Below are 22,103 nucleotides of genomic sequence, written 5' to 3' on the forward strand. Positions count from 1 at the left end.
ATGATGGGAAAGACCAAGTTGGATAGGAAAAAAAACATCAATGGTCCAAGAGCTTCCATTGCAACTTCTTAAAGCTAGCTTACTTTTTTTTTTTTTACATGAAAAATGCTAAGATATCAAAGTGATATCTATTCAAAATCAAAATTTGGATTATTATATATATATATATATATAGTGAAATCTAAGTAATTGAATGAGCATACAAACAAATAAGATTAAATTATAAAAACACAAATAAATGAGATTAAAATAAAATAAAATTGAAAGATTGGTTGAAGAACCGGTTGATTTATACAAATTAGAGTTTTTTTATTTATAAATTAAAAATTACTACCCCAACCTTCCAAATTATAATTTAATTAATGAAAATTTTGTTTATAGGTTTTTATTTATACCTTTTGTTATCTTTGTTGTGCATTCAATAGGTGTCATTTATAAATTTATTAGTCAATGGGCATGAAAATAAAAACAAAAACACCTTAGAAAGAATAATTTTGAAGGAGGAAAAATCATTATCCGCTATGATTTATATCAGGATGTACTTTGATTAAATCCATTGAGGGAGCCATGGAACATTTCCTTTAATTTTCAATTATATATATTATGAGGCTGTCAAGCATAATTAGGAGCTGATCATGGCAGCCCAAGACATCCGCTTTAAGTCAATACCCTTTCCCAACAAACACGTTGGAAGTCAACATCAGCCCTAGTTCCTCCAAGCTTTGGAGGCTTAGTATACAAGGCTTTGTCTTTAAAGCTTGTTTCAGGCCCATCTTATCCATACCTCCTCTCATTTCCTTGAGCTTCACATACTTCACTTTCGTCGAGATTTTTTTTGACCCTGGGTGTTTCAAGATCTGAAATATGGATGGTAGACTGACATTGACCTGGCTGATCTTTCTTTCTTGTGATTATTTCCTTCCACAGCTTGGGATGGGTTTCAGGGACCTTCCATGAGAACTAGTCAGATCCTCAAAAGCTCACGGCCAGGGAAGGTAGGCATTCATTTTTGTTAGAGGTGTAAGCTTGTATTAGTGGGTCATGCTCCAATCGTGTCAAATCTTAAGCATTCTGCTAAATATATAGTTGATTACAAATATAAACTCAAATATTACTTAATTTTCAGGTTGTTTTTTAAGGAAATTTTTTTTTGAAAAAATAGTATCTAAATTGATTTGCAAGTTGTCTTTTAAAAAAGAGATTAATTAAATAAAATAAGAAAATAAAATAATAAAATAAAATAAGAAAGTAAAATATTAATAGGACATAAGTGCCTATAAGTGAGATAATAAGGACATTTTAGGAAGAAAAAAAAAAGCCGGCAAACATTTCACTCTTTTATATGTAATATATTTTTAGAAATAGAAAAAAATAATTTTCTATATTTTTCATCTAGAAATTTCAGTAATAATATTTAACTTTTATGTTAAAATTATTTTAAATAAATTATGTTATATTTTTTTTAAAGAGAAACATTATCTAAATGAGTATCTTTGAAAATAGAAAAACATTATCCAAATTAATTAAATAAAGTAATGGAAGGATGTGAGCACATAAAAGTGAGATGATTAGTAATTTAGGTGGGAAAAAAGTTCAAACACTTAGCTCTTTTGTATATATTATAAATAGAAGTTTATTGGGAAACTTGAAATTTTGTTAACCTATTTTATATTCTAAATTTTTTTTTCAAAAAAAAAAAAGTTTTATACTTCATTCTTAATAATTCTCTACATTTATGTAATTATTTTTTAAAACCATGGCCATAAAAAATGAAAATAAATAAAAACAACTTAAAAATGTTTTAAAAAATATCTTATTTTATTGTTTTTAAGAATTGAAAATTGTTTACATTTTTTTATTATAAAACATATTTTCCTAGTTTATTTTCAAAAACAGTTTTTTATTTTGACTTGTATGGTGTGTTTGGTATATGAGAATATAAACGAAATTAAGATAAACATTCCACACAAGTTTTCTCTATCTAATATAATAAATTCTTTATAATTATTAATTACGCTTTGAAGCATTATTTCTTTCTATTTATAATAATAAAAATACATATCATTATAACTTATTAAAATTAATTTTTAAATATTAAAGTAGTTTTCTTACACCCATAAGAAAATATTTTTAATCTTTTTAATACTTAAAAATAATTATTTTAATAAAAAATTTGAAATTCTGAAGAAAAAAAAAGGTGGGGGGTCTTAATAATCAAAGCTGTAAGCTGGTGCACAGTACTGCATAACCTTACAAATTGACTTGGTGAAGTCTGCGTTCTCGTCTCCTGCACCTACCACCTATTAATAATTTCCCCTACATTTCCTTCCTGATAGTTGTAAGTTTGTGAACCATAACCTTCCAAATTGACTTCGTCAAGTCTGCGTTTTCTCGTCTCCTACAACCATCACCTATTAATAATCTCCCCTACATTTCCTTCTAGAATCTCCAAGTACAATAATTTTCTATACGTTAAGGACAGTGAAACTTCCTGTTGTGTACACTTGATGGGAAAGATCAAATCAATTATGCGAAAACTTATGAATTTCCAATGTTGAAAATCTTAGATTTTACACATTCATTGTAATTTAGGCCACTATTTAATATTTTTCAAAAACTCAAATAAATTTATAAATAGTTTTGTTTATTCACCTATAGAGTCCATGTATCTAATTTTTTGAAATTTTGAAAATTTTTATTTTTTAAATATTATAAAAATTGAAAATGTTTTTTAGAATTATTGTCAAACTCACTCTTAATTTCTTTTTTTTTGGGATAAAAATAATTTATAAAATATAAATTATTATTTAAAGTTGTTTGTTTGTTGCATATTTAAATTATTATACACTCGTTCCACTTTAAATTAAAATACAATTTAGTTGAAGAATTGGTTGATTTATATAAATTAGAGTTTTTTATTTATAAATTAGAAAATTCCCAAATTGTTACTCAATTGATGGAAATTTTGAAAAACTTGCATTTTTGAAGTTTTTTCTTAGAAAAAAAAAATTATTATTTGATCAATATCAAACATATATGGATTTTTATTTATGTCTTTTTTTGTTTTTTGTTATCGTGCATTTTAGAGGTGTCATTTATAAAATTATTTTATAAAATTATTGGTCAATAGGCATGAAAGTAAAAACAAAAACACTTTAGAAAGAATAATTTGAAGGAGGAAAAATCATCATCCACTAAATTTATATCAAGAGATACTTTGATTAAATCCATTAGGGGAGCCATGCAATATTTTGTTGTCAAGAATAATTGGTACATTAGAATATAAACGAAATTAAGATAAGAATAAAAATTAATTACAATTCCATGTAGAAAATATCGTTGTGGTTTGATAAATTGGATATACAATGGATCCATCTTCCTCATATTGGATTTGTCTTCATTTTACATTGATGATCCCCAAAGTTCAAAAATGCAATTACAATAGACTCTATTAATTCAAAGTCTTTTTCCTCCGGTGAAACTTTGAAGTCCCTTTGCTTCTTTTTCTTTGAACCAAAATACAATGAATTGACTCAGTTTTCATATGATGCTAGTCTTCTTACAACACAACATGGCCCCACAGCCCTTAGCATTTCCAATCATTTGGCCTACTGAATATGATGGGAAAGACCAACTTGGATAGGAAAAAAAACATCAATGGTCCAAGAGCTTCCATTGCAACTTCTTAAAGCTAACTTACTTTTTTTTTTACATGAAAAATGCTAAGATATCAAAGTGATATCTATTCAAAATCAAAATTTGGATTATATATATATATATATATATAGTGAAATCTAAGTAATTGAATGAGCATACAAACAAATAAGATTAAATTATAAAAACACAAATAAATGAGATTAAAATAAAATAAAATTGAAAGATTGGTTGAAGAACCGGTTGATTTATACAAATTAGAGTTTTTTTATTTATAAATTAAAAATTACTACCCCAACCTTCCAAATTATAATTTAATTAATGAAAATTTTGTTTATAGGTTTTTATTTATACCTTTTGTTTTCTTTGTTGTGCATTCAATAGGTGTCATTTATAAATTTATTGGTCAATGGGCATGAAAATAAAAACAAAAACATCTTAGAAAGAATAATTTTGAAGGAGGAAAAATCATTATATATCCGCTAAGATTTATATTAGGATGTACTTTGATTAAATCCATTAAGGGAGCCATGGAACATTTCCTTTAATTTTCAATTATATATATTGTGAGGCTGTCAAGCATAATTAGGAGCTGATCATGGCAGCCCAAGACATACGCTTTAAGTCAATACCCTTTCCCAACAAACACGTTGGAAGTCAACATCAGCCCTAGTTCCTCCAAGCTTTGGAGGCTTAGTATACAAGGCTTTGTCTTTAAAGCTTGTTTCAGGCCCATCTTATCCATACCTCCTCTCATTTCCTTGAGCTTCACATACTTCACTTTCGTCGAGATTTTTTTGCCCCTGGGTATTTCAAGATCTGAAACATGGATGGTAGACTGACATTGACCTGGCTGATCTTTCTTTCTAGTGATTATTTCCTTCCACAGCTTGGGATGGGTTTCAGGGACCTTCCATGAGAACAAGTCAGATCGCAAAAGATCGCGGTCAGGGAAGGTAGGCATTCATTCTTGTTGGTGTAAGCCTGTGTTAGTGGTTCGTTCATGTTCCTATCTTGTCAAATCCTAAACATTCTGCTAAATATAATTCATTAAAAACATAAATTTAAATACTACTTAATGGTGAGGTTGTCTTTTAAGGAAATTTCTTTAAGAAAAATAGTATCTAAATTGATTTTCAGGTTGTCTTTTAAAAAAGAGATTAATTAAATAAAATAATAAAATAAAATATCAATAGGACGCACGGCATATAAGTGAGATACTACGAACATTTTAGGAAAAAAAAAAAAAGTGGAAAAGCATTTCACTCTTTTATATGTAATATAATTTTAGAAATAGAAAAAAATAATTATCTACATTTTTCATCTAGAAATTTCAGTGATTATATTTAACTTTCATGTTAAAATTATTTTAAATAAATTATGACATTTTTTTAAAGAGAAACATTATTTAAATGAGTATCTTTGAGAAAAGAAAAATATTATCCAAATTAATTAAATAAAGTAATGAAAGGATGTGGGCACGTAGAAGTGAGATGATTAGTATTTTAGGGGGAAAAAAGTCTAGACCCTTAGCTCTTTTGTATATATTATAAATAAAAGTTTATTGGTAAACTTGAAATGTTTTTAACCTATTTTATAATTTTTTAAATATTTAAAAGAAAAAGTTTTATACTTTATTCTTAACAATTCTCTACATTTATGTAATTATTTTTTAAAACCATTGCCATAAAAAAATGAAAATAAATAAAAATAACTTGAAAATATTTTTTAAAAATATCTTAATTTATTGTTTTTAAGAATAAAAAATTATTCCTATTTTTTTTTATTATAAAACATATTCTCCTGATTTATTTTCAAAAACAGTTTTTATTTTTGACTTGTATGGTCTGTTTGGTACATGAGAATATAAACGAAATTAAGAGAAAAATGATGATTAATTACATTTCAAAGTCCCTTTGCTTCTTTTTCTTTAAGCCAAAATATGATGAATTGACTCAGTTTTCATATGATGCTAGTCTTCTTCCAACACAACATGGCCCCACAGCCCTTAGCATTTCCATTTATTTAGCCCACTGAATATGATGGGAAGGACCAACTTGGATCGGAAAACAACATCAATGGTTTTGGCTCCAATAACTTTAATTCATTGCAACAACTCAAAGCTAGCTTAATATTATTATTTTTTCTACATGAAAAATGCTAAGATATTGTAGTCATACCTATCGAAATTGAAATTTGAATCTTTCAATATATATAGTGAAATCTAAGTCATTGAACGATGATACAAACAAATAAAAATAAGATATAAATATATAAATAAATAAAACTAAGATGCAAATAATGAAATTTGAAAATATATATGATATCATCATATTGATGATGTTTTTTCAATACATATAAAAAAAAGGGTTGTTATGTTTCGGCATCTTCCTTGTCCAATTTTCCATTGACAAATTTTGTACATTATTCAATTTTACTGTTAGTATGATATTCGAAAATTCAAAAATTTTGTACACTAGCCAATGAAATTCGAAAATTTTGTAAAAAATTAAAATAAAAACAAAAAATGAAGAGTTTGTTGATTCCATCCTTTCATAATTACAAAGAATCATAACACTTGAGTGGGTGATTGGTTCTTATTTGAAACTTGAATATATAGATTTGAATTTGTTTCAAATATGAATAGTAATTAATATGAAATAATAACTATACTTCAATTTTAGACAAAAATTAAAATTTTAAATTTTTTGTATTGACATAAAAATTAAATAATTAATTTTTCTTTTTTGTCAAGTCACAATGGATGAATGGTACGGCATGAAACCTTCCAAATTAATTTAGTCAAGTTTGCATTGTTTTATTTCCTAATTAATTTAGTCAAGTTTGCATTGTTTTATTTCCTACGATTATCTGTATTCATAGTTAGAAAATTATTGAATGAAGTTTTTCAACAGGTATCGAAAAGCAAGTCTCCAGTATCTTAGCCAAACCCTAATTTCCTCTATATCTTTCCTTCTCTTATTTTCCACTTGATGGGGAAAAACAAATCAATGATATTGGAACTCATGAATTTCTAACGAGTTTTCAATGTCTATATTGGTTATGAAAATAGAATCCGAAGACTTACAGAGAATAATCTTGAAGGAGAAATCATTATCCACTAAGATTTATATCAAGAGGTACTTTGATTAAATCCATTAAGGGAGTCATGGAACATTTTCTTTAATTTTCAATTACATATATTATGAGGCTGTCAAGAATAATTAGGAGCTGATCATAGCAACCCAAGACATACGCTGCAAGTCAATACCCTTTCCCAACAAACACGTTGGAAGTCAACATCATTCCTACTTCCTCCAAGCTTGGGAGGCTTAGTATACAAGGCTTTGCCTATAAAGCTCGTTTCCGCTCTACGTTATCCGCTACATGTTATCCATATCTCTTCTTCTTTCCTTAATCTTCACCACTTCAGTTTCATCCAGATTTTGTTGCCTCTTTGATGCTTCAAGCTCTGAAACAACATGGATGGTGGACTAACATTGACCTGGCTGATCGTTCTTCTGGTTATTATTTCCTTGCACAACTCGAGATGGGTTTCAGGGACCTTCCATGAAAACCAGTCTAGTCGGCGGAAGCTCGAGGCGAAGGAAGGTAGGTATTCATTTTTATCGTAGGTGTCAGTTCATGTTAGTGGTCATATTCGTATCATGTCAAGTTCTAGGCATTCTAGTAAATATATAAGTCATTAAAAATATAAAATCAAATACTATATAATTATTAAACATGTAACACATTGTGTAACTCATTTAACAATCAAGTTTTTATATTTAATAATTTGATTGAGTTAGGTTTTGTTTAAGCATATATGATCACTATCTCAATCAAAACATGTTCGTAGTTCAATTGACTTATTTATTCAAAATGATATTTAAATAATTTAAAGTTATAATTAGGTTAATCAGCATGTGGTAAATTGGTCAGATCAAATTCGTGTTATATAAATTCATCCAAAAACTATTTATTTATTAAATTTATTATGCATATCAATACAAGTTTAGTCTAACCGTGATTATACTCATCTCATACCCATAAAAAGTATGTTGGGTTCAAATCATATTGACAAATTGTATCAAATTTTGTCACTCCGAATTTTTAAACAATTTAGCACCATCTTGCAACAACATATTTTTCTTCATAAAATAAGGAGCTAGTTGTAGTGTAGATAAGCATATTCATTACAAAGTCTATTTAGTTTGAATGAGTTTGAAACTTTGTAGGGTTCATAAGCATCGATTGTGGGATAGCTCCGGGCTCCTATTATACAGATAGTGAAACCGAGATATATTACACTTCGGATGCAGGATTCACAGATACTGGAATCAATTATAACGTTTCCGAAGAATATGTTTATCAAAATAACGATCAACATCTCAAGAACGTTAGAAGCTTCCCAGAAGGAGACAGGAACTGTTACACCCTATGGCCAAGACAAGGCAAGAATCATAAGTATTTGATCAGGGCTCGGTTCTTGTATGGGAATTATGATTCCAAGAATCAACTTCCAATCTTCAAACTATATCTAGGTGTTGACGAATGGACCATAGTGAATATAGGAAATGTCACTTCTACTTACAGGAAGGAAATCATACACATACCAATTACAGATTACATAGATGTGTGTCTGGTAAACGTCGATTCGGGGACACCATTCATATCAGTGTTAGAGCTCAGACGGCTTAATGATTCGATTTATAGTCCAACTGAACCAGGGTCACTGATTCTCTATGACAGGTGGGATTTTGGTACACAGCAAGAGGAGTGGAAGTTAATTAGGTGAGGCACTAAAACATGTTCTTTGAAAACACCCTATTTTTTTATTCTCAAAACAAAAAACCATTTTTTGTTTTTTAAATTTTGTCAAACCAATTTTCCCTTAATTCTCTACGTATATGGAACTAACAAATGTAAATGTATATTGTGATCATTTAGGGAAAAAGATGATGTTTACGATCGGATTTGGAAACCATTCACATGGTGGTCTTGGTTGTCCATTAGTTCATCACTTGTAAGTTCTTCCTTTAGTACCTCTGACTATAAACTACCGGGTATTGTCATGGCGACTGCTGCAAAACCTGCAAATGAAAGTGAATCCTGGGGTATCTCTTTAAGCATAGATGATGATCCTTCTCAAAAGTTGTACATGTACATGCACTTTGCGGAGGTTGAGGATCTCAAAGGCCAAATCAGAGAATTTACTGTCTCCGTGAATGATGAACCATTTAGTGGGCCTGTGGCTCCTAGACTCCTTTTTTCGGACACCGTGTCTGGCAAATATTCCATAAGTGGAAGTACCACAAAGAAATTGTCCTTTTCACTAGAAAGGACAAACAGATCCACGCTTCCGCCAATTATTAATGCTATGGAGGCTTACATGATAAGAGAATTCCCACAATCATCAACTCAACAAAACGATGGTAGGCTCTGTTCCGTTCTGTTAGATATATATTCTAACTTAGTTAAAATGGTCCAGCTTTACTTAATTCCTTTCCTGTTTTTCTTGGAAAATACTAGTTGATGCAATCAAGAGGATCAAATCACATTACGCAGTGGGCAGGAACTGGCAAGGAGACCCATGTCTCCCCATGGAATACCAATGGGATGGCCTCACTTGCAGCCATAATACTTCCCCTACTATAATCTCATTGTGAGTTTGCCATTTCGAATAACTTCATGTTTGCAGGGATGTACCGGTGAAAGTTATTAGGAGTTAAAAGTTTGATATGATTCATTAACATGACTCAAACTCACCAAGTTTTTCATGAATTTGGGTAAAGTATAATTGAGTTTAAGTAAAATTCATGTCGGTTTACATAACTTGTTTAATAAATAAGTAGTTTTTAAGTTTATATAATACGAAATTGATCAAAATTGACTCATTTAATAATCCTATTGATTAACCTTATTATAAATTTTGGTTATTTAACTCATAAATGATTCATTATAAATTTGTTTTTAAATAGATGGATTAATTGAGCTAAAAGCATATTTAGTGAAGACACATATCATATATACTTATACAAAGACCTAATTCGACTTTGATTATTAAATATAAAGACTTGATTATTAAATGGGTTACATAACCTACTACTTGTTTAATATTTAGGTAGCATTTGAGTTTATGTTTTTAGCATGATTGTCATGTTAGACTTGGGTTGAATACAATTTGTCAACATAACTCAACCCCAACACATTTTTCATTGTTTTCGATTAAGTATAATTGGGTTTGACTGAAATTCCGTCATATCAACTTATATAATTGGTTTAATAAATAGATGATTTTTAGGTCAATCTGCATACAAATTTGAATTAACTCATTTAATAATCCTACTAATTAACTTCATTGTAACTTTAGGCTATTTAACCTATATTTCACTCATTTTAGATTTGTTTTTAGATAAATAGGTCAATTGAGCCAAAAGCATATTTGGTTGAGACATATATCATATATATACTTATACAAAACTTAACTCAACCTGATTATTAAATATGAAGACTTAATTATTAAATGAGTTAAATGGGTTATAAAGCAAATTACTTGTTTAATAATTAGGTAGCATTTAGGTTTAAGTTTTTAACACCCTTATCATGTTGGATTTGGGTTAAACTATGTAGTAGACTAATTAGGTTTGACACAACATGAAGGACAATATAATTTGTCACCCCTAAATATTATTAATCACAAAGAATTTACTAATATATATATGCCACTCTACTTGCCAAACAGGAATCTCTCATCTAGCAATTTGTCCGGGAATATACTTCCTTCATTTTCGAGTCTCAAATCATTACAAAATCTGTAAGTATTAGTGGCCATGAGTTGTTAGTCGCCTAAAAAAATGGTGGCAGCATGAATATCTTCTCTATAATCTCATGGAGGCCTTTGCTCAAAATGCATGAAATTCAAATTCTTTCAGGGATTTATCATACAACAACTTGACCGGACCAGTGCCAAAATTTTTGGCAGACTTGCCATCTTTAACAATCCTGTAAGTAATTAACTTTTAGTTTTGGGATATCTGAATTCTTTAGGATATATTTGCAGGTAATCTTAGTATTTGATGTTGTGTTTGCAGTAATTTAAAGGGGAACAACCTAACAGGTTCGGTTCCACAGGCTGTTAACGATAAGTTCAAGGATGGAACTCTGAGGTTTGCTTATTAATGATCTTTTCTAGTACTTGTTCTCAATGTTTGTTTATAGAATTCTTGACTTACCATGTTCTATTTTATGCAAGTCTTGGCGAAAATCCAAATCTTTGTCTGTCAGACTCGTGCCAAGGAAAGAAGAAGAAGAAGAAGAAGTTCCTCGTTCCTGTTCTTATATCCGTTCTGTCTGCAATTGTGATCCTGATCCTCATAGCTGCCTTTGCAATCATCCGGAAGTTGACCAATAGGAGAGAAACCAAAGGTATTTTCTTTCTTTCATTTTCATTTTCGTATTTTTCTTTTGAAGTGAGGATTTAACATTTTATTGCTCCGTTTTTATTGTGATTTCCTTAGCTACAACCATAGAGACGGTCACTGAACGCCCCAAAGAGGGGTCATTGAAGTCGGGGAATTCTGAGTTCACTTTCTCTGATGTTGCAAGTATCACCAATAACTTTAGCCGTACCATCGGTAGAGGAGGATTCGGACAAGTTTATCTAGGCACTTTGGCAGATGGCACTCAGGTTGCCGTCAAGGTGCGTTCTGAGTCATCAATACAAGGCCCCAAGGCATTACGAGCCGAGGTTAGACGAATCAATCCATCCATGGTTCTACAGTACTAGAAGTTCTCCATCTGTTGTCTGACACCAAAAGATTTTGAAATATTGCAGGCGAAACTCTTGACGAGAGTTCATCATAAAAACTTGGTTCGTCTAATTGGGTACTGCAAGGATGGTACACACATGGCTCTCATTTATGAATACATGTCCAATGGAAACTTGCAAAACAAGTTATTAGGTATATATCCACCTCTCTTGATATAACTGTCACTGAAAGCTACTTGTGGACTTCAATGTTTATGCATTTGCTGCAGGGAGAGAAGCTGCAGATGTTTTGAATTGGAAGCGGAGACTTCAAATTGCAGTAGATGCAGCACATGGTCAGAAATTAAGCGGATCTTCCACATTATAATTAACTTGCATTCAAATATTTCTTTAATTTGTGATTCTTTTCTTGCTTAATTGTGTAGGATTGGAGTATCTACACAACGGCTGTAAGCCACCAATAGTCCACAGAGACATGAAATCTTCCAACATTCTATTAAATGAAACACTGGAAGCCAAGATAGCTGATTTTGGGATGTCCAGAGATCTTGAAAGTGGTGCTTTCTTATCAACTGACCCAGTAGGCACACCTGGATATCTTGATCCTGAGTAGGTGTTAATTAACGACATTATTCCTTACAATTTTTACATAATTTCTTCCTTATTCATGAAATATAACTTCCTATGCAGATACCAGTCGACGGGAAATTTGAATAAGAAGAGCGATGTTTACGGCTTTGGGATTGTTTTGTTGGAGCTAATCACCGGTCAGCCTGCAATAAAGAACCCTGGGAGAATTCATATAGTTGGATGGGTTAGTCCTATGATTGAAAGAGGGGACATTCAAAGCATCGTTGATCCAAGGTTACAAGGAGATTTCAACACCAATTCTGCCTGGAAAGCCGTAGAGATAGCCTTAGCATGTGTAGCATCAACAGGAATGCAAAGGCCAGATATGAGTCATGTATTGGCAGACTTGAAGGAATGCTTGGGGATAGAGGTGGCTTCCAGGAGAATTCAAAGTGTAGGTAGCCACAGCATCGGATCAGGCAATTTCCTGGAAGATAGTCCCTGGGTTCTTAGCACTCAATCGGCTCCCCATGCTAGGTAGTTGTTGGAAGCTCCATTTTAATGTGATAAATTTGCTTAATGTTAGCATGTGGGAATATGGATTATGGTGCACTCTATATTTTGAATTGTGTTCATGAAAAATACTATATTTGGTAATTGTAACAAATTTCTCACAAACTTTAATATTTGAAAAACAGACCCTTGTAGGATTTCACTTAAGAGAGCACTTTTATTGTGTGACAATCTTAATTCTCTTTGTAGGACTATAAATCCTATATTCCGTGGTCGAACCAAGCACATCGAACTTTTTTACAAGAAAGAGTTGCAACAAGCAATTTTGTTTTGCATTATGTTTTTTGTTCTACACAACAACCGTATAAGTAATAATTCTCATTATCTCATTTAAAATTGAATGAATTATGAAATAAAAATAGTAATTGCATGTGAAAATTTTTTAATTGTGAGTTTTGAAATTTTGTAAATTATTTTAAATTAATTTTTATTCAAATTAAGTGATTTCTATGTTTTAGTTTCCTTTATAAGTTAAGATTTGCGAAAAACTTTAATATATATAAATTCCTTGAGAAACAAAAAAAATAGATAATATATATATATATATATATATATATATATATATATATATATATATATATATATATATATAAGTCATATTTAAATTTTTTTATGATAATTTTACTGATTTATGGTAAATTGATTTTACTATAAAATTGAAATAGTTTAATTTTAAAAAAAATAATTATTCAAAATTTTTTAAATCAATTTGAGTTTATTTTGTATTAAAATTAGATTTAAGCATTATAACAAAGTTATAAATTGAAAAAAAAAAAAAGTGATCTTTTTCTCATTAATATTAAAGAAAAAATAATTAATTAATTAATTAATTTTCTTTTAAATATAAGTTAAAAAGTAAATTGTTTTTAAAATGACTTTATTTTTAGAGCAACTTAGGATGCCGATTAATAGTACGTTCCGCTACCATGTCCCACGTTTACTTGCTATGTCCTTCATTTACCTCTCGATTTTCCAATGGCAAGATTCCTAGATTTCAACCACACCTTACTGGTGGGATTTTTGCACAAAAAGTATAATTTTTTAAAATATCTTTTAAAAATGTATATCCTTAAAAAGATTAAATTGGAAATAGTCTTTTAAAAAAAAATAAATTCAATATAAAAAAATTAACATAAAAAATTTTAAGATAAAAAATTAATCCTTTTAAAAATATGAGTTCATCGGTAAAAATAAAATAAAATAAAATATATGGTGAAAAGTATTAATTTTTTATATTGACACAAAATTTAATTAATTATTTTTTTTTGTAAAAAAATAAAACAAATTGTGAAAGTATTTTTCTTTATTAATTTTTTATATTGACACAAAATTTAATTAATTAATTAATTTTTTTTCTTTACGTGTAAAAGGGTTAGCCGGTTGTGGACCCCGCATTTGGGCTCAATGCGCTTCCCACTCGAAGGCAAGCTCGATTTTTATTTGAAATTTTGATTTTATATTGATTAAGAAAATGACTTGGAGTCGCCAATTATTTTTGTTTTTATTTTTAAAAGGGTAAACAAAATAAGAAAGAAAAACCCTAAGTGTGACCCCTTATTTTGGAAAAGGTGGTTTGCGAAAAACCGGATCGGGTTCGGGGGTCAGGTTACTTATCGGGAAGGTACGGTACAGACCGTAGCACCCCTTTAAGTCCCTAAAGTCGGGTCTCTACTAATAAAATGAAGCAATCAGGGCAATGGACGAGTAAAACAGTGAGTACCCAAAACTATCATGCACATGTGAGAATCAAAACATGCATATAGAAATACCAGAATGGGAATAGATACGTACCTGGGTGACGAGCCACAATGCGTTATCAAGAAGTGAGGTTAGTGCACAATTAAAGAATAGTTTCGAGCATGTCATAGAGCAGAATAAAATCAATCATGCATGGCAATTAAATCAAACAAATAATCATTCATTCATAAGGAAATCACATATGTTGGGCCCCCACCAAAGCCCGATTTATTTTGCATGAATTAATATCACTGATTCTATTATTCCAGAGTTATGAAAAGTTCATTCATGCTTGTGTAAAAATCAAAAGAAATAGAACATTATTTAAAAATCAAAGTGGAAGTAAAGCTATTCGAGAGAAAACTGGATTTTTGAGATTTATTTGGAAGTTAGAGTCTCGAAAATTATTTGAAGATTGGAGTCTTGAATATTAAATTTAAGAATTGGAATTTCATATATTAAATTTGAAAGAAATTAGAATTTTGGAAATCAGAAATTAAGTTCAGAAATTGAAATTTTGAAGAATTGTTTAAAATGGAATTTCAAAATAAATAACTAAAATAATAATAATTAAATAGATTAATGAGAATATTGAAATTTTCAGAAATAGAAATTTAATTCGAAAATCGAAAGTTTTAAATGAACTGTTTAAAATGGAATTTTTAGAATAAATAAATAAAATAAAATAATTAAATAGATTAATGTGAATATTGGAATTTTTTGAAATAGAAATTTAATTCGAAAATCGAAAGTTTTGAATGAACAGTTTAAAATGGAATTTTAGAATAAATAAATAAAATAATTAAATAGATTAATGTGAATATTGGAACTTTTGGAATTAGAGATTAAAATCGGAAGTGGAAATTTTAATGAATTGTTTAAAATGGAATTTTAGAATAAATAAATAAAATAATAATAATTAAATAGATTAATATGAATATTGGAATTTTTTGAATTTAATTCGGTAATCAGAAATTTTAATGAATTTGATTTAGAATAGAGCTTTGAAATAAATAAATGAAATACTAATGATCAAATAAATTAATGGGAATATGAGAATTCGAAAATTGAAATTAAACGTTAAAAAACTGAATTTTGAAGTGTCATTTGAAGATTGAATTTTTGTAAGTTGGGCTTGGAAATTAGAAATTTGAGAGTTTATTGAGAAATGAGTGATTTAGAGAAAGTGAACTATATAAGGTGGAAACAATCAGATGGGCCAGCTTGAAATGAGTATGGGCCGATCTTAAAGTGGATGGACAAATCATGAGGGCCTTCCATCATCAAGCTCGGATTTGGGCTTCATCCCAAGCCCACATCCATTAGCAGAAGGACCCAAGCCTTTCCACCATCAGATTTGGGCTTGGGGCTTCATCTCAGGCCCAAATCCACTAGCATGGTGGCCCAAACCTCCAAGACCAATAGCAGCCGTAGGTACCTCCCCATGCAAGCTTGCAGCCTGTCATTCTCCTCGTCGCCGCCGGCGAGGAGCTCCGGCTTAACGTCGCTAGTGAGGGTCGCTTCCGGGATTTGAAGCAAATATAATATAAATGGGAGAATCATTTGTAGGGGTGTTAAAAAAAACTATAAAATGTTCTTTATTGGCATTTCATCAAACAGTCCATGTGCATAAATCCTCATCTCGTATTTTACTTGCATCAACAAGAACTTGTTCCCCAAATACTCATCCGGACCAAACACACTACTGATCATATAATTAGACATTTTTTCCACCCCTTTAATTGATCTCAATCCAATACACACACTCTCTAACGCATCATATGTCTCGCCATCCATATAATAAGCACCAAGCAGGAACCAAAATTAACAAGAAATAGAATAAAGCAAACTGAAATTAGGTATATAAAACATGCAGAAATCTTACCTGGACCGAAGCTTCAAACTCCTCCTCAACTCAGCTTGAGACGCCCCCTTTCTCCCCTCCCACAAAATCCCTCTCTTGTCACTTCTTCAAAAACCCCCCCACGCTCTAGCTTCGGACCCCCTCTCTTGTAGCTCCTCTTTTCTTTTCTTTTTCTTTTTCTGCCCTCTGTTCTCTGCCACCCTTCTGCCACCAACAACCCCCACCTCAATCCTCCTTTTCCCGCTGCTTTCCATCCTCTCAATCCCCTCCAATCTCAACCACTCTCCAATCTCAACCACTTTCCTACAAAAAATATATCCATACTTTTCTCCTTGGGGTCCACAGCTAACCAGGGGGTCTACACCGGTCTATTAATAAAGAAAGGAAACAAGACAATTTTTGTTCATCGGTTCGTAACTTCGTATACATATAACCTTCCAAATTGACTTGGTCAAGTCTGCCTTGTCTTATCCCCTTCCACTGTCACTTTTAATAATTTCCCCTCTATATTTGATCTCTGAATTAATACAACGATTAATAATTTTGTATGGATTGAGAAAGGAGAAAGTACCTGTTGAGAACAGTTGATGGGACAGTCAATTATGTGTCAACTCATGAATTTCTATGTCGGATGTGAAAATCTTAAATTTTATACCTTCAAACTAATTTAGGCCACTAATTAATCTTTTTTAAAAAATAAATGCTAATTAACGTATACCAACAAAAGTAACCGTAAAGATTTGTTTACAAAAATGATAAACTTTGATAAAATTTTCGACTAAATTCTAACATGTTTTTTATGGGTTTGAATGAAGTACAAGTGTATTTAAATTCATAGAGACTTGCCTAATCTATTTAATAAATAAGTTATTTTTTGTTGATCTGTATAGCATAAATTTGATTTAAATTAACTTATTTAATAATTTTATTAATTAACTTAATTATAATTATAAAACATTTAACTCGTATTTAACTTATTTTAACTTTACTTAATAAATATGTTAATTGAATCAATGAACATGTCAGGAGATTCATTATATAAAGTTGTATAAGATCTGACTTATAAGTTTATATAAGATCTAATTCAACCTGATTATCAAATGGAATAAATAAGTTAACAACATGTTATTTTTTTAATAATTAGGTAATATTTAGGTTTATGTTTTTAATTCGACTTTTATTTGTATCATTCTTGGATTGACCTCTTTTAAAAAATGCTCAAGTCTTGACACGATACAACAATCAATACCGATTGTCACCTCTATTTATTTTAGAGTTATTTGATTAATCTAACTCTTCATATTTTTTTACCAAAAATACATTATGTTAAAAATAAATTATTTTTCAAGTTAAAATATGGGTGGCTTAGAGTTACCAATTTAGTTTCATTTATTCACCTTTCTCTCCTTTTTCCTGTGACAATAATCTCCAAAGTACAAAAATTATTTATTATAAACAATGCGTTGTAAATGTAGAATCATGGTTGTAAAATATATTTTCACTAAATATGGATAAATAAAGTAAAAAAATTTTAACTATTTTAACTTAATACTTAAAATTATTTTTTACTTTAAATTATAATATTGAATTATTTTATCGAATATGTTAAATTTACTTAATGACTTAAATTAAGTCATTAAGTTATTAAATGATTTACTAAACACTTACTTTCTTTTCAACTTCAATATTTGAAAATCAATCCTGATAGGGGGCTCTTTAGCTCTTTTCATCTTGCCCACATCTCTTAGGGTTCTACAAAGCAACCTAGGATGGCACCTTCTAGCATTGAAGGATTCAACAACTACTGAAATTACATAGTTCTCATCCATATTATTAAATGTTAGAATTCTGTTCAAGATGGCATTTCAATTATTTTGTGGTAATCTTAGTGCTCTTCATATGATTATAAATAATATGTTCCATACTCAAACCAAGCACATCAAACTTAATTATCATTTTGTACAAAAAAAGTGTTGCGATGAGCATTTTTGTTACATGTTATATTTCTTGTTCAACACAAATTACACACATCCTCACCAACCCTCTATCCAGGGTCATTTGGAGAGCCTTGTTTCAAGCTAGTATTATCCTGGGCATGTTAAGAAATCAATTAAAATAGTGGGGGCATGGAGTAGAAATTTGATTTCAATTTTAAATTTTCATAAATTTAATATAAATTAAATTTTTATTCAAATTAAGTGATTTCCATATTTGGGTTTTGTTTTTATGGTAAAATTCATGAGAAAATTTTTTATATAAATTTTCTTAAGAAACAAGAGAAAAATAGATAAAAGTAAAACTTATTTAAGTTGTATTTGATTTTCTTTATTGATTACAATTTTACAAATTGATAGTAAATTGATTTCTTTATATAATAGGAATAGTTTAATTTTTTAAATAATAATTATCCAAAATTTTTAAAACTCGATTTGGTTTTATTTTGTGTGAGAAACTAGATTTAAGTATTATAACAAAGTTAAAAGTTGCAATATAAAAGGACGTTAAACTAAAAGTTAAAAATTTTCATTTTTTTCATTAAGACAAAATTATCTTTATAAAAATAATAAGTTAAAAATGTAAGATTGGTTTTGTTACAACTCCTGTTTTTTCTTTCTTTAAACATAAAATTTTTTGTATAAAAAAAAATAGAAATTCTCATTAAAAATTAATATGTAGAATAACTCCATGTATGTATTTAAAAATTAATTTAGAAAATTTTGAATTTTGAATAAGTAAAAAAATTTTAATACATTAATTTTTTTAATTAATTTTTAAAACCATTACATTCTCAAGTCACCAAGAGTTGTTGTATTTTCTATAGAAATTATTATTATTATTTGCTTTTAAAAATGAAAATAGGAAATATCTCCAAACAATTACTAAGGTAATGTTTGATTATTTTGTTTTCTATTTTTATTTTCAAAGAAAATTGAGTTCAAAAAATGGAAAAAGTGTATTTTTAAAATTTTCTAAAAAAGATGGAAATATTTTTAAAAAAGTGAAAATAAATAAAATCATATAAAAGGAATATGAATATTTATTTACTAATAATATTACAAAATTATAAGTTTTTTCCCTCTCTTTTTTAACAATACTAAAAATGAAAATTTTCTATTGCATTATTAAAATAACTAATAGATAAAATAAAATAAAAATAAAAAATAAATATAATTTAGATATTTAATTACTTTTCATGTAAAATAATGAATAACAAACAGTAAGACACAATCCTCAATCCCTTCATTAATCATCAACATAACTTTTTTTTTTCTTATTATGTTATTGAAAGGACTATTAGAGGAAAGAAAATAAAAAAGAATAATCAAAATATATAATTTGATTATGTTCATGTAAAACAAGAAAATTAGTACCAAACAAAGCTTTTGAATATCCACTTTTTAAAAGCAATTTTTACTTTTTTAACCAAACTTATTTCCAAAAATCAAAAACATAGAAAATGAAAAAATATTTTTGAAAAATAAAAAGTTAGAAAACTTGTTATGTTCACTGATACTTGCTATGTTCTTGCATCTTCCTCTCAATTTTCCCATGGCAATAATTACTAGATTTCAACACACCTTGTTGGCCCTCTGGTAGTTTGGTGAATCATTCAATTTATTATTAATGTGACATTGACTAGTCATTAAAATTTTAAAATTTTGTAAAAATAAATAAAATGGAAGGGTTGGTTGATTTCTTCTTTTCATAATTATAGAAAGTTAAATTTATTGGAATGAGTTTGTTCACCTTCACAAATTGTAATATTTTCAACCATTAAAATTATAAAACCTACATTAAAAACTTCTATATTATCTATACATAAATAATATCTTTATGGAGAATAAGTTGACAAAATTATTTTTTATATTTGAATTTTGAAATAAATTTTATTTTTGAAGATGATTGAGAAATATTTTTAAAAAATCATTCTTAAAAATTGTTTTTTAAAAATATTTTTCAAAAACATTCCAAACAAGCCAATACTTATTTCCACCATAGGATTCATTTTGAAGAAAATTATTATTGCTAATAGAAATTAATATAAAGAGTTAACTAGGGACTATAGAAAAAAGGTACGTTTTCCATTAAATATGAACAGGTCAACTAACAACAAATAGGTGAACAACCCATGTATAAATGCGTCTGGCCAATCCCCAAAACATAGTTGCCTATAGGTGTACAACTTGGAGGGTTGGCCCAAACCAATCCAAACCTAACCTAATATTTGGGCAGGCTTAAGCAAATATTTTCAATACTAAAATTGAATTTGGACTAAGTTTTCTTAATTTGAATTGGGATCGGGACAAGGTTTAACCAACCCAACCTCGATTTAATGTTTTTATAATATTTATAATATATTTATATCTTATAAAATAATATTCATTTTCATTTTTATTTTAAAGAAAAAATATTAGATTGTAATTATATCATATACTTTTTATTGTTTAGAAAAATATATAAGTTTATTTTTATCTTTTATTATTATCTTGAAATTTTGTTTTATTTATTATTTAAATTTTGATATGAATATATAATTTTAAAAAAAAAATCATTATAGATGAATTTTAAATCGTGCAATCTAATCAACCTAATTAACTCGAATTTAATTCAATCAGCCCAAGTCTAACTTAATTAATCTAAGTCTAATCAAATAACTCAAGTTTAATTTGATCAACTCAAAATCAACTTGAATTTAGAAAAATGAGGTTGAGTTAGGCTTAGGTTGAGTATCTCATGTTAGAGGTCACGTTAGATTAAGTTTGAGTTGATTATTTTTTAATTTAGATTAGATTCGGATTAGCCATCAATTTGATCAACTAGCCCAAATTGCAGCCCTAGTTGTCACTTGTCAGACATCATATTTAAATATATATATATATATATATATATATAGAAAAGGGCTGTAGAATTATAATTATTTTGCATTTAAAAAACATCCGAAAAACATCTAGCATTATAAAAAATTAAATTAAATTTTAAAATTTTAAAATAGAAAGAAAAAAAAAAGGAAAGAAAAACAAAACTAGAGGCTCTATGTATGAGGCTTCTCCACCATACTCCAAAAACATCATAAGCTCCACAGTATGCATGCTTCCTCTTCTTTCTCTGGTTTTCATACACTTGAGACTTGGCTAAGACCTCTCACTTCTTATCCAACTCCTGATCATCAACCAATATTCCACAGAAAAAGACCAGCATGGACAGTAAACCAACACTGGTTTGTCTCATCTTTGTCTTGGTCACCACCATTTCCTCAGGCAACAACCCAGAATTGGTTGCCGGAAAACCCCATCACACTGCCTCAACCTTCCCTCACAACCATCCCTCTCCTTGGAGACTAGCTGCAGACACCCAAGGTAAGTTATGTAACCCTCCATTCTCCTCTGCAAGTTTCCAACATCATGGCTTATGACCAATAAGTCCTGAATGAGTTCGAATTTCTCGACCAATTTTCCTGTGTATGGATCCTACATTTGCTTGCTATGTTCCTGCATCTTCCTCGACCAATTCTGCAATGGCAATAATCCCTAGATTTCAACCACCTGCCTTGTTGGCCCCTCACAACATTTAGTTTTGATACATTATTCAATTTTGTTTTACTGTGATATTGACAAGTCAATATAATTCCAAAATTTTGTAAAAAAATAAAAAAAAAATAAAAAAACAAAAAACAAAAATTGAAGACTTGGTTGCTTTCTTAGTTTCATAATTACAAAGAATAAGTGGGTGTTTGGTTTTTATCTAAAACTTGAATATAGGTCTGAATTTGCCTCAAATATAAATAGAAATTAATATGAAATAATAACTGTATTTTAATTTTAGATAAAAATTAAAAATTAAATAATTAATTTATTTTGTCAAGTCATGGGTAGAATAGTACCGCATATAGGCTTCCAAATTAATTTGGTAAAGTCTGCATTGTCTTGTTTCATA

General features: G+C 29.1%; 1 protein-coding gene across 3 annotated transcripts; it reads left to right on the plus strand.

The window, feature by feature from the left end:
* The first annotated feature begins 6,874 nt into the window (after window positions 1-6,874).
* Window positions 6,875-12,715, plus strand: LOC117922129 (senescence-induced receptor-like serine/threonine-protein kinase). 3 transcript variants are annotated; one of them, XM_034840157.1, is made up of 13 exons: window positions 6,875-7,266; window positions 7,893-8,448; window positions 8,605-9,089; window positions 9,187-9,319; window positions 10,400-10,471; window positions 10,590-10,661; window positions 10,749-10,823; window positions 10,910-11,082; window positions 11,175-11,404; window positions 11,492-11,618; window positions 11,695-11,760; window positions 11,851-12,034; window positions 12,116-12,715. In XM_034840157.1, exons 1-13 carry the CDS (start codon window positions 7,137-7,139, stop codon window positions 12,534-12,536), a joined length of 2,724 nt encoding a protein of 907 aa, XP_034696048.1. In that variant the 5' UTR covers window positions 6,875-7,136; the 3' UTR covers window positions 12,537-12,715. The 3 variants fall into 3 exon arrangements, with proteins under 3 accessions (XP_034696048.1, XP_034696049.1, XP_034696050.1); XM_034840158.1 differs by having other exon boundaries at window positions 6,876-7,266; window positions 7,977-8,448; XM_034840159.1 differs by having other exon boundaries at window positions 7,243-7,266; window positions 8,407-8,448.
* The last annotated feature ends 9,388 nt before the right edge of the window (window positions 12,716-22,103 follow it).

This window comes from Vitis riparia, chromosome 9 (genome assembly GCF_004353265.1).
Source record: "Vitis riparia cultivar Riparia Gloire de Montpellier isolate 1030 chromosome 9, EGFV_Vit.rip_1.0, whole genome shotgun sequence".
NCBI lineage: Eukaryota > Viridiplantae > Streptophyta > Magnoliopsida > Vitales > Vitaceae > Vitis > Vitis riparia.

What these genes read in the sequence shown, in the direction of transcription:
- LOC117922129 (XM_034840157.1), top strand. Translation starts at nt 7,137, where the DNA reads ATGGATGGTGGACTAACATTGACCTGGCTGATCGTTCTTCTGGTTATT. An exon ending in GAGGAGTGGAAGTTAATTAG is followed by an intron (nt 8,449 to 8,604) that starts GTGAGGCACTAA and finishes GTGATCATTTAG; the next exon opens with GGAAAAAGATGATGTTTACG. An exon ending in TCCCCTACTATAATCTCATT is followed by an intron (nt 9,320 to 10,399) that starts GTGAGTTTGCCA and finishes CTTGCCAAACAG; the next exon opens with GAATCTCTCATCTAGCAATT.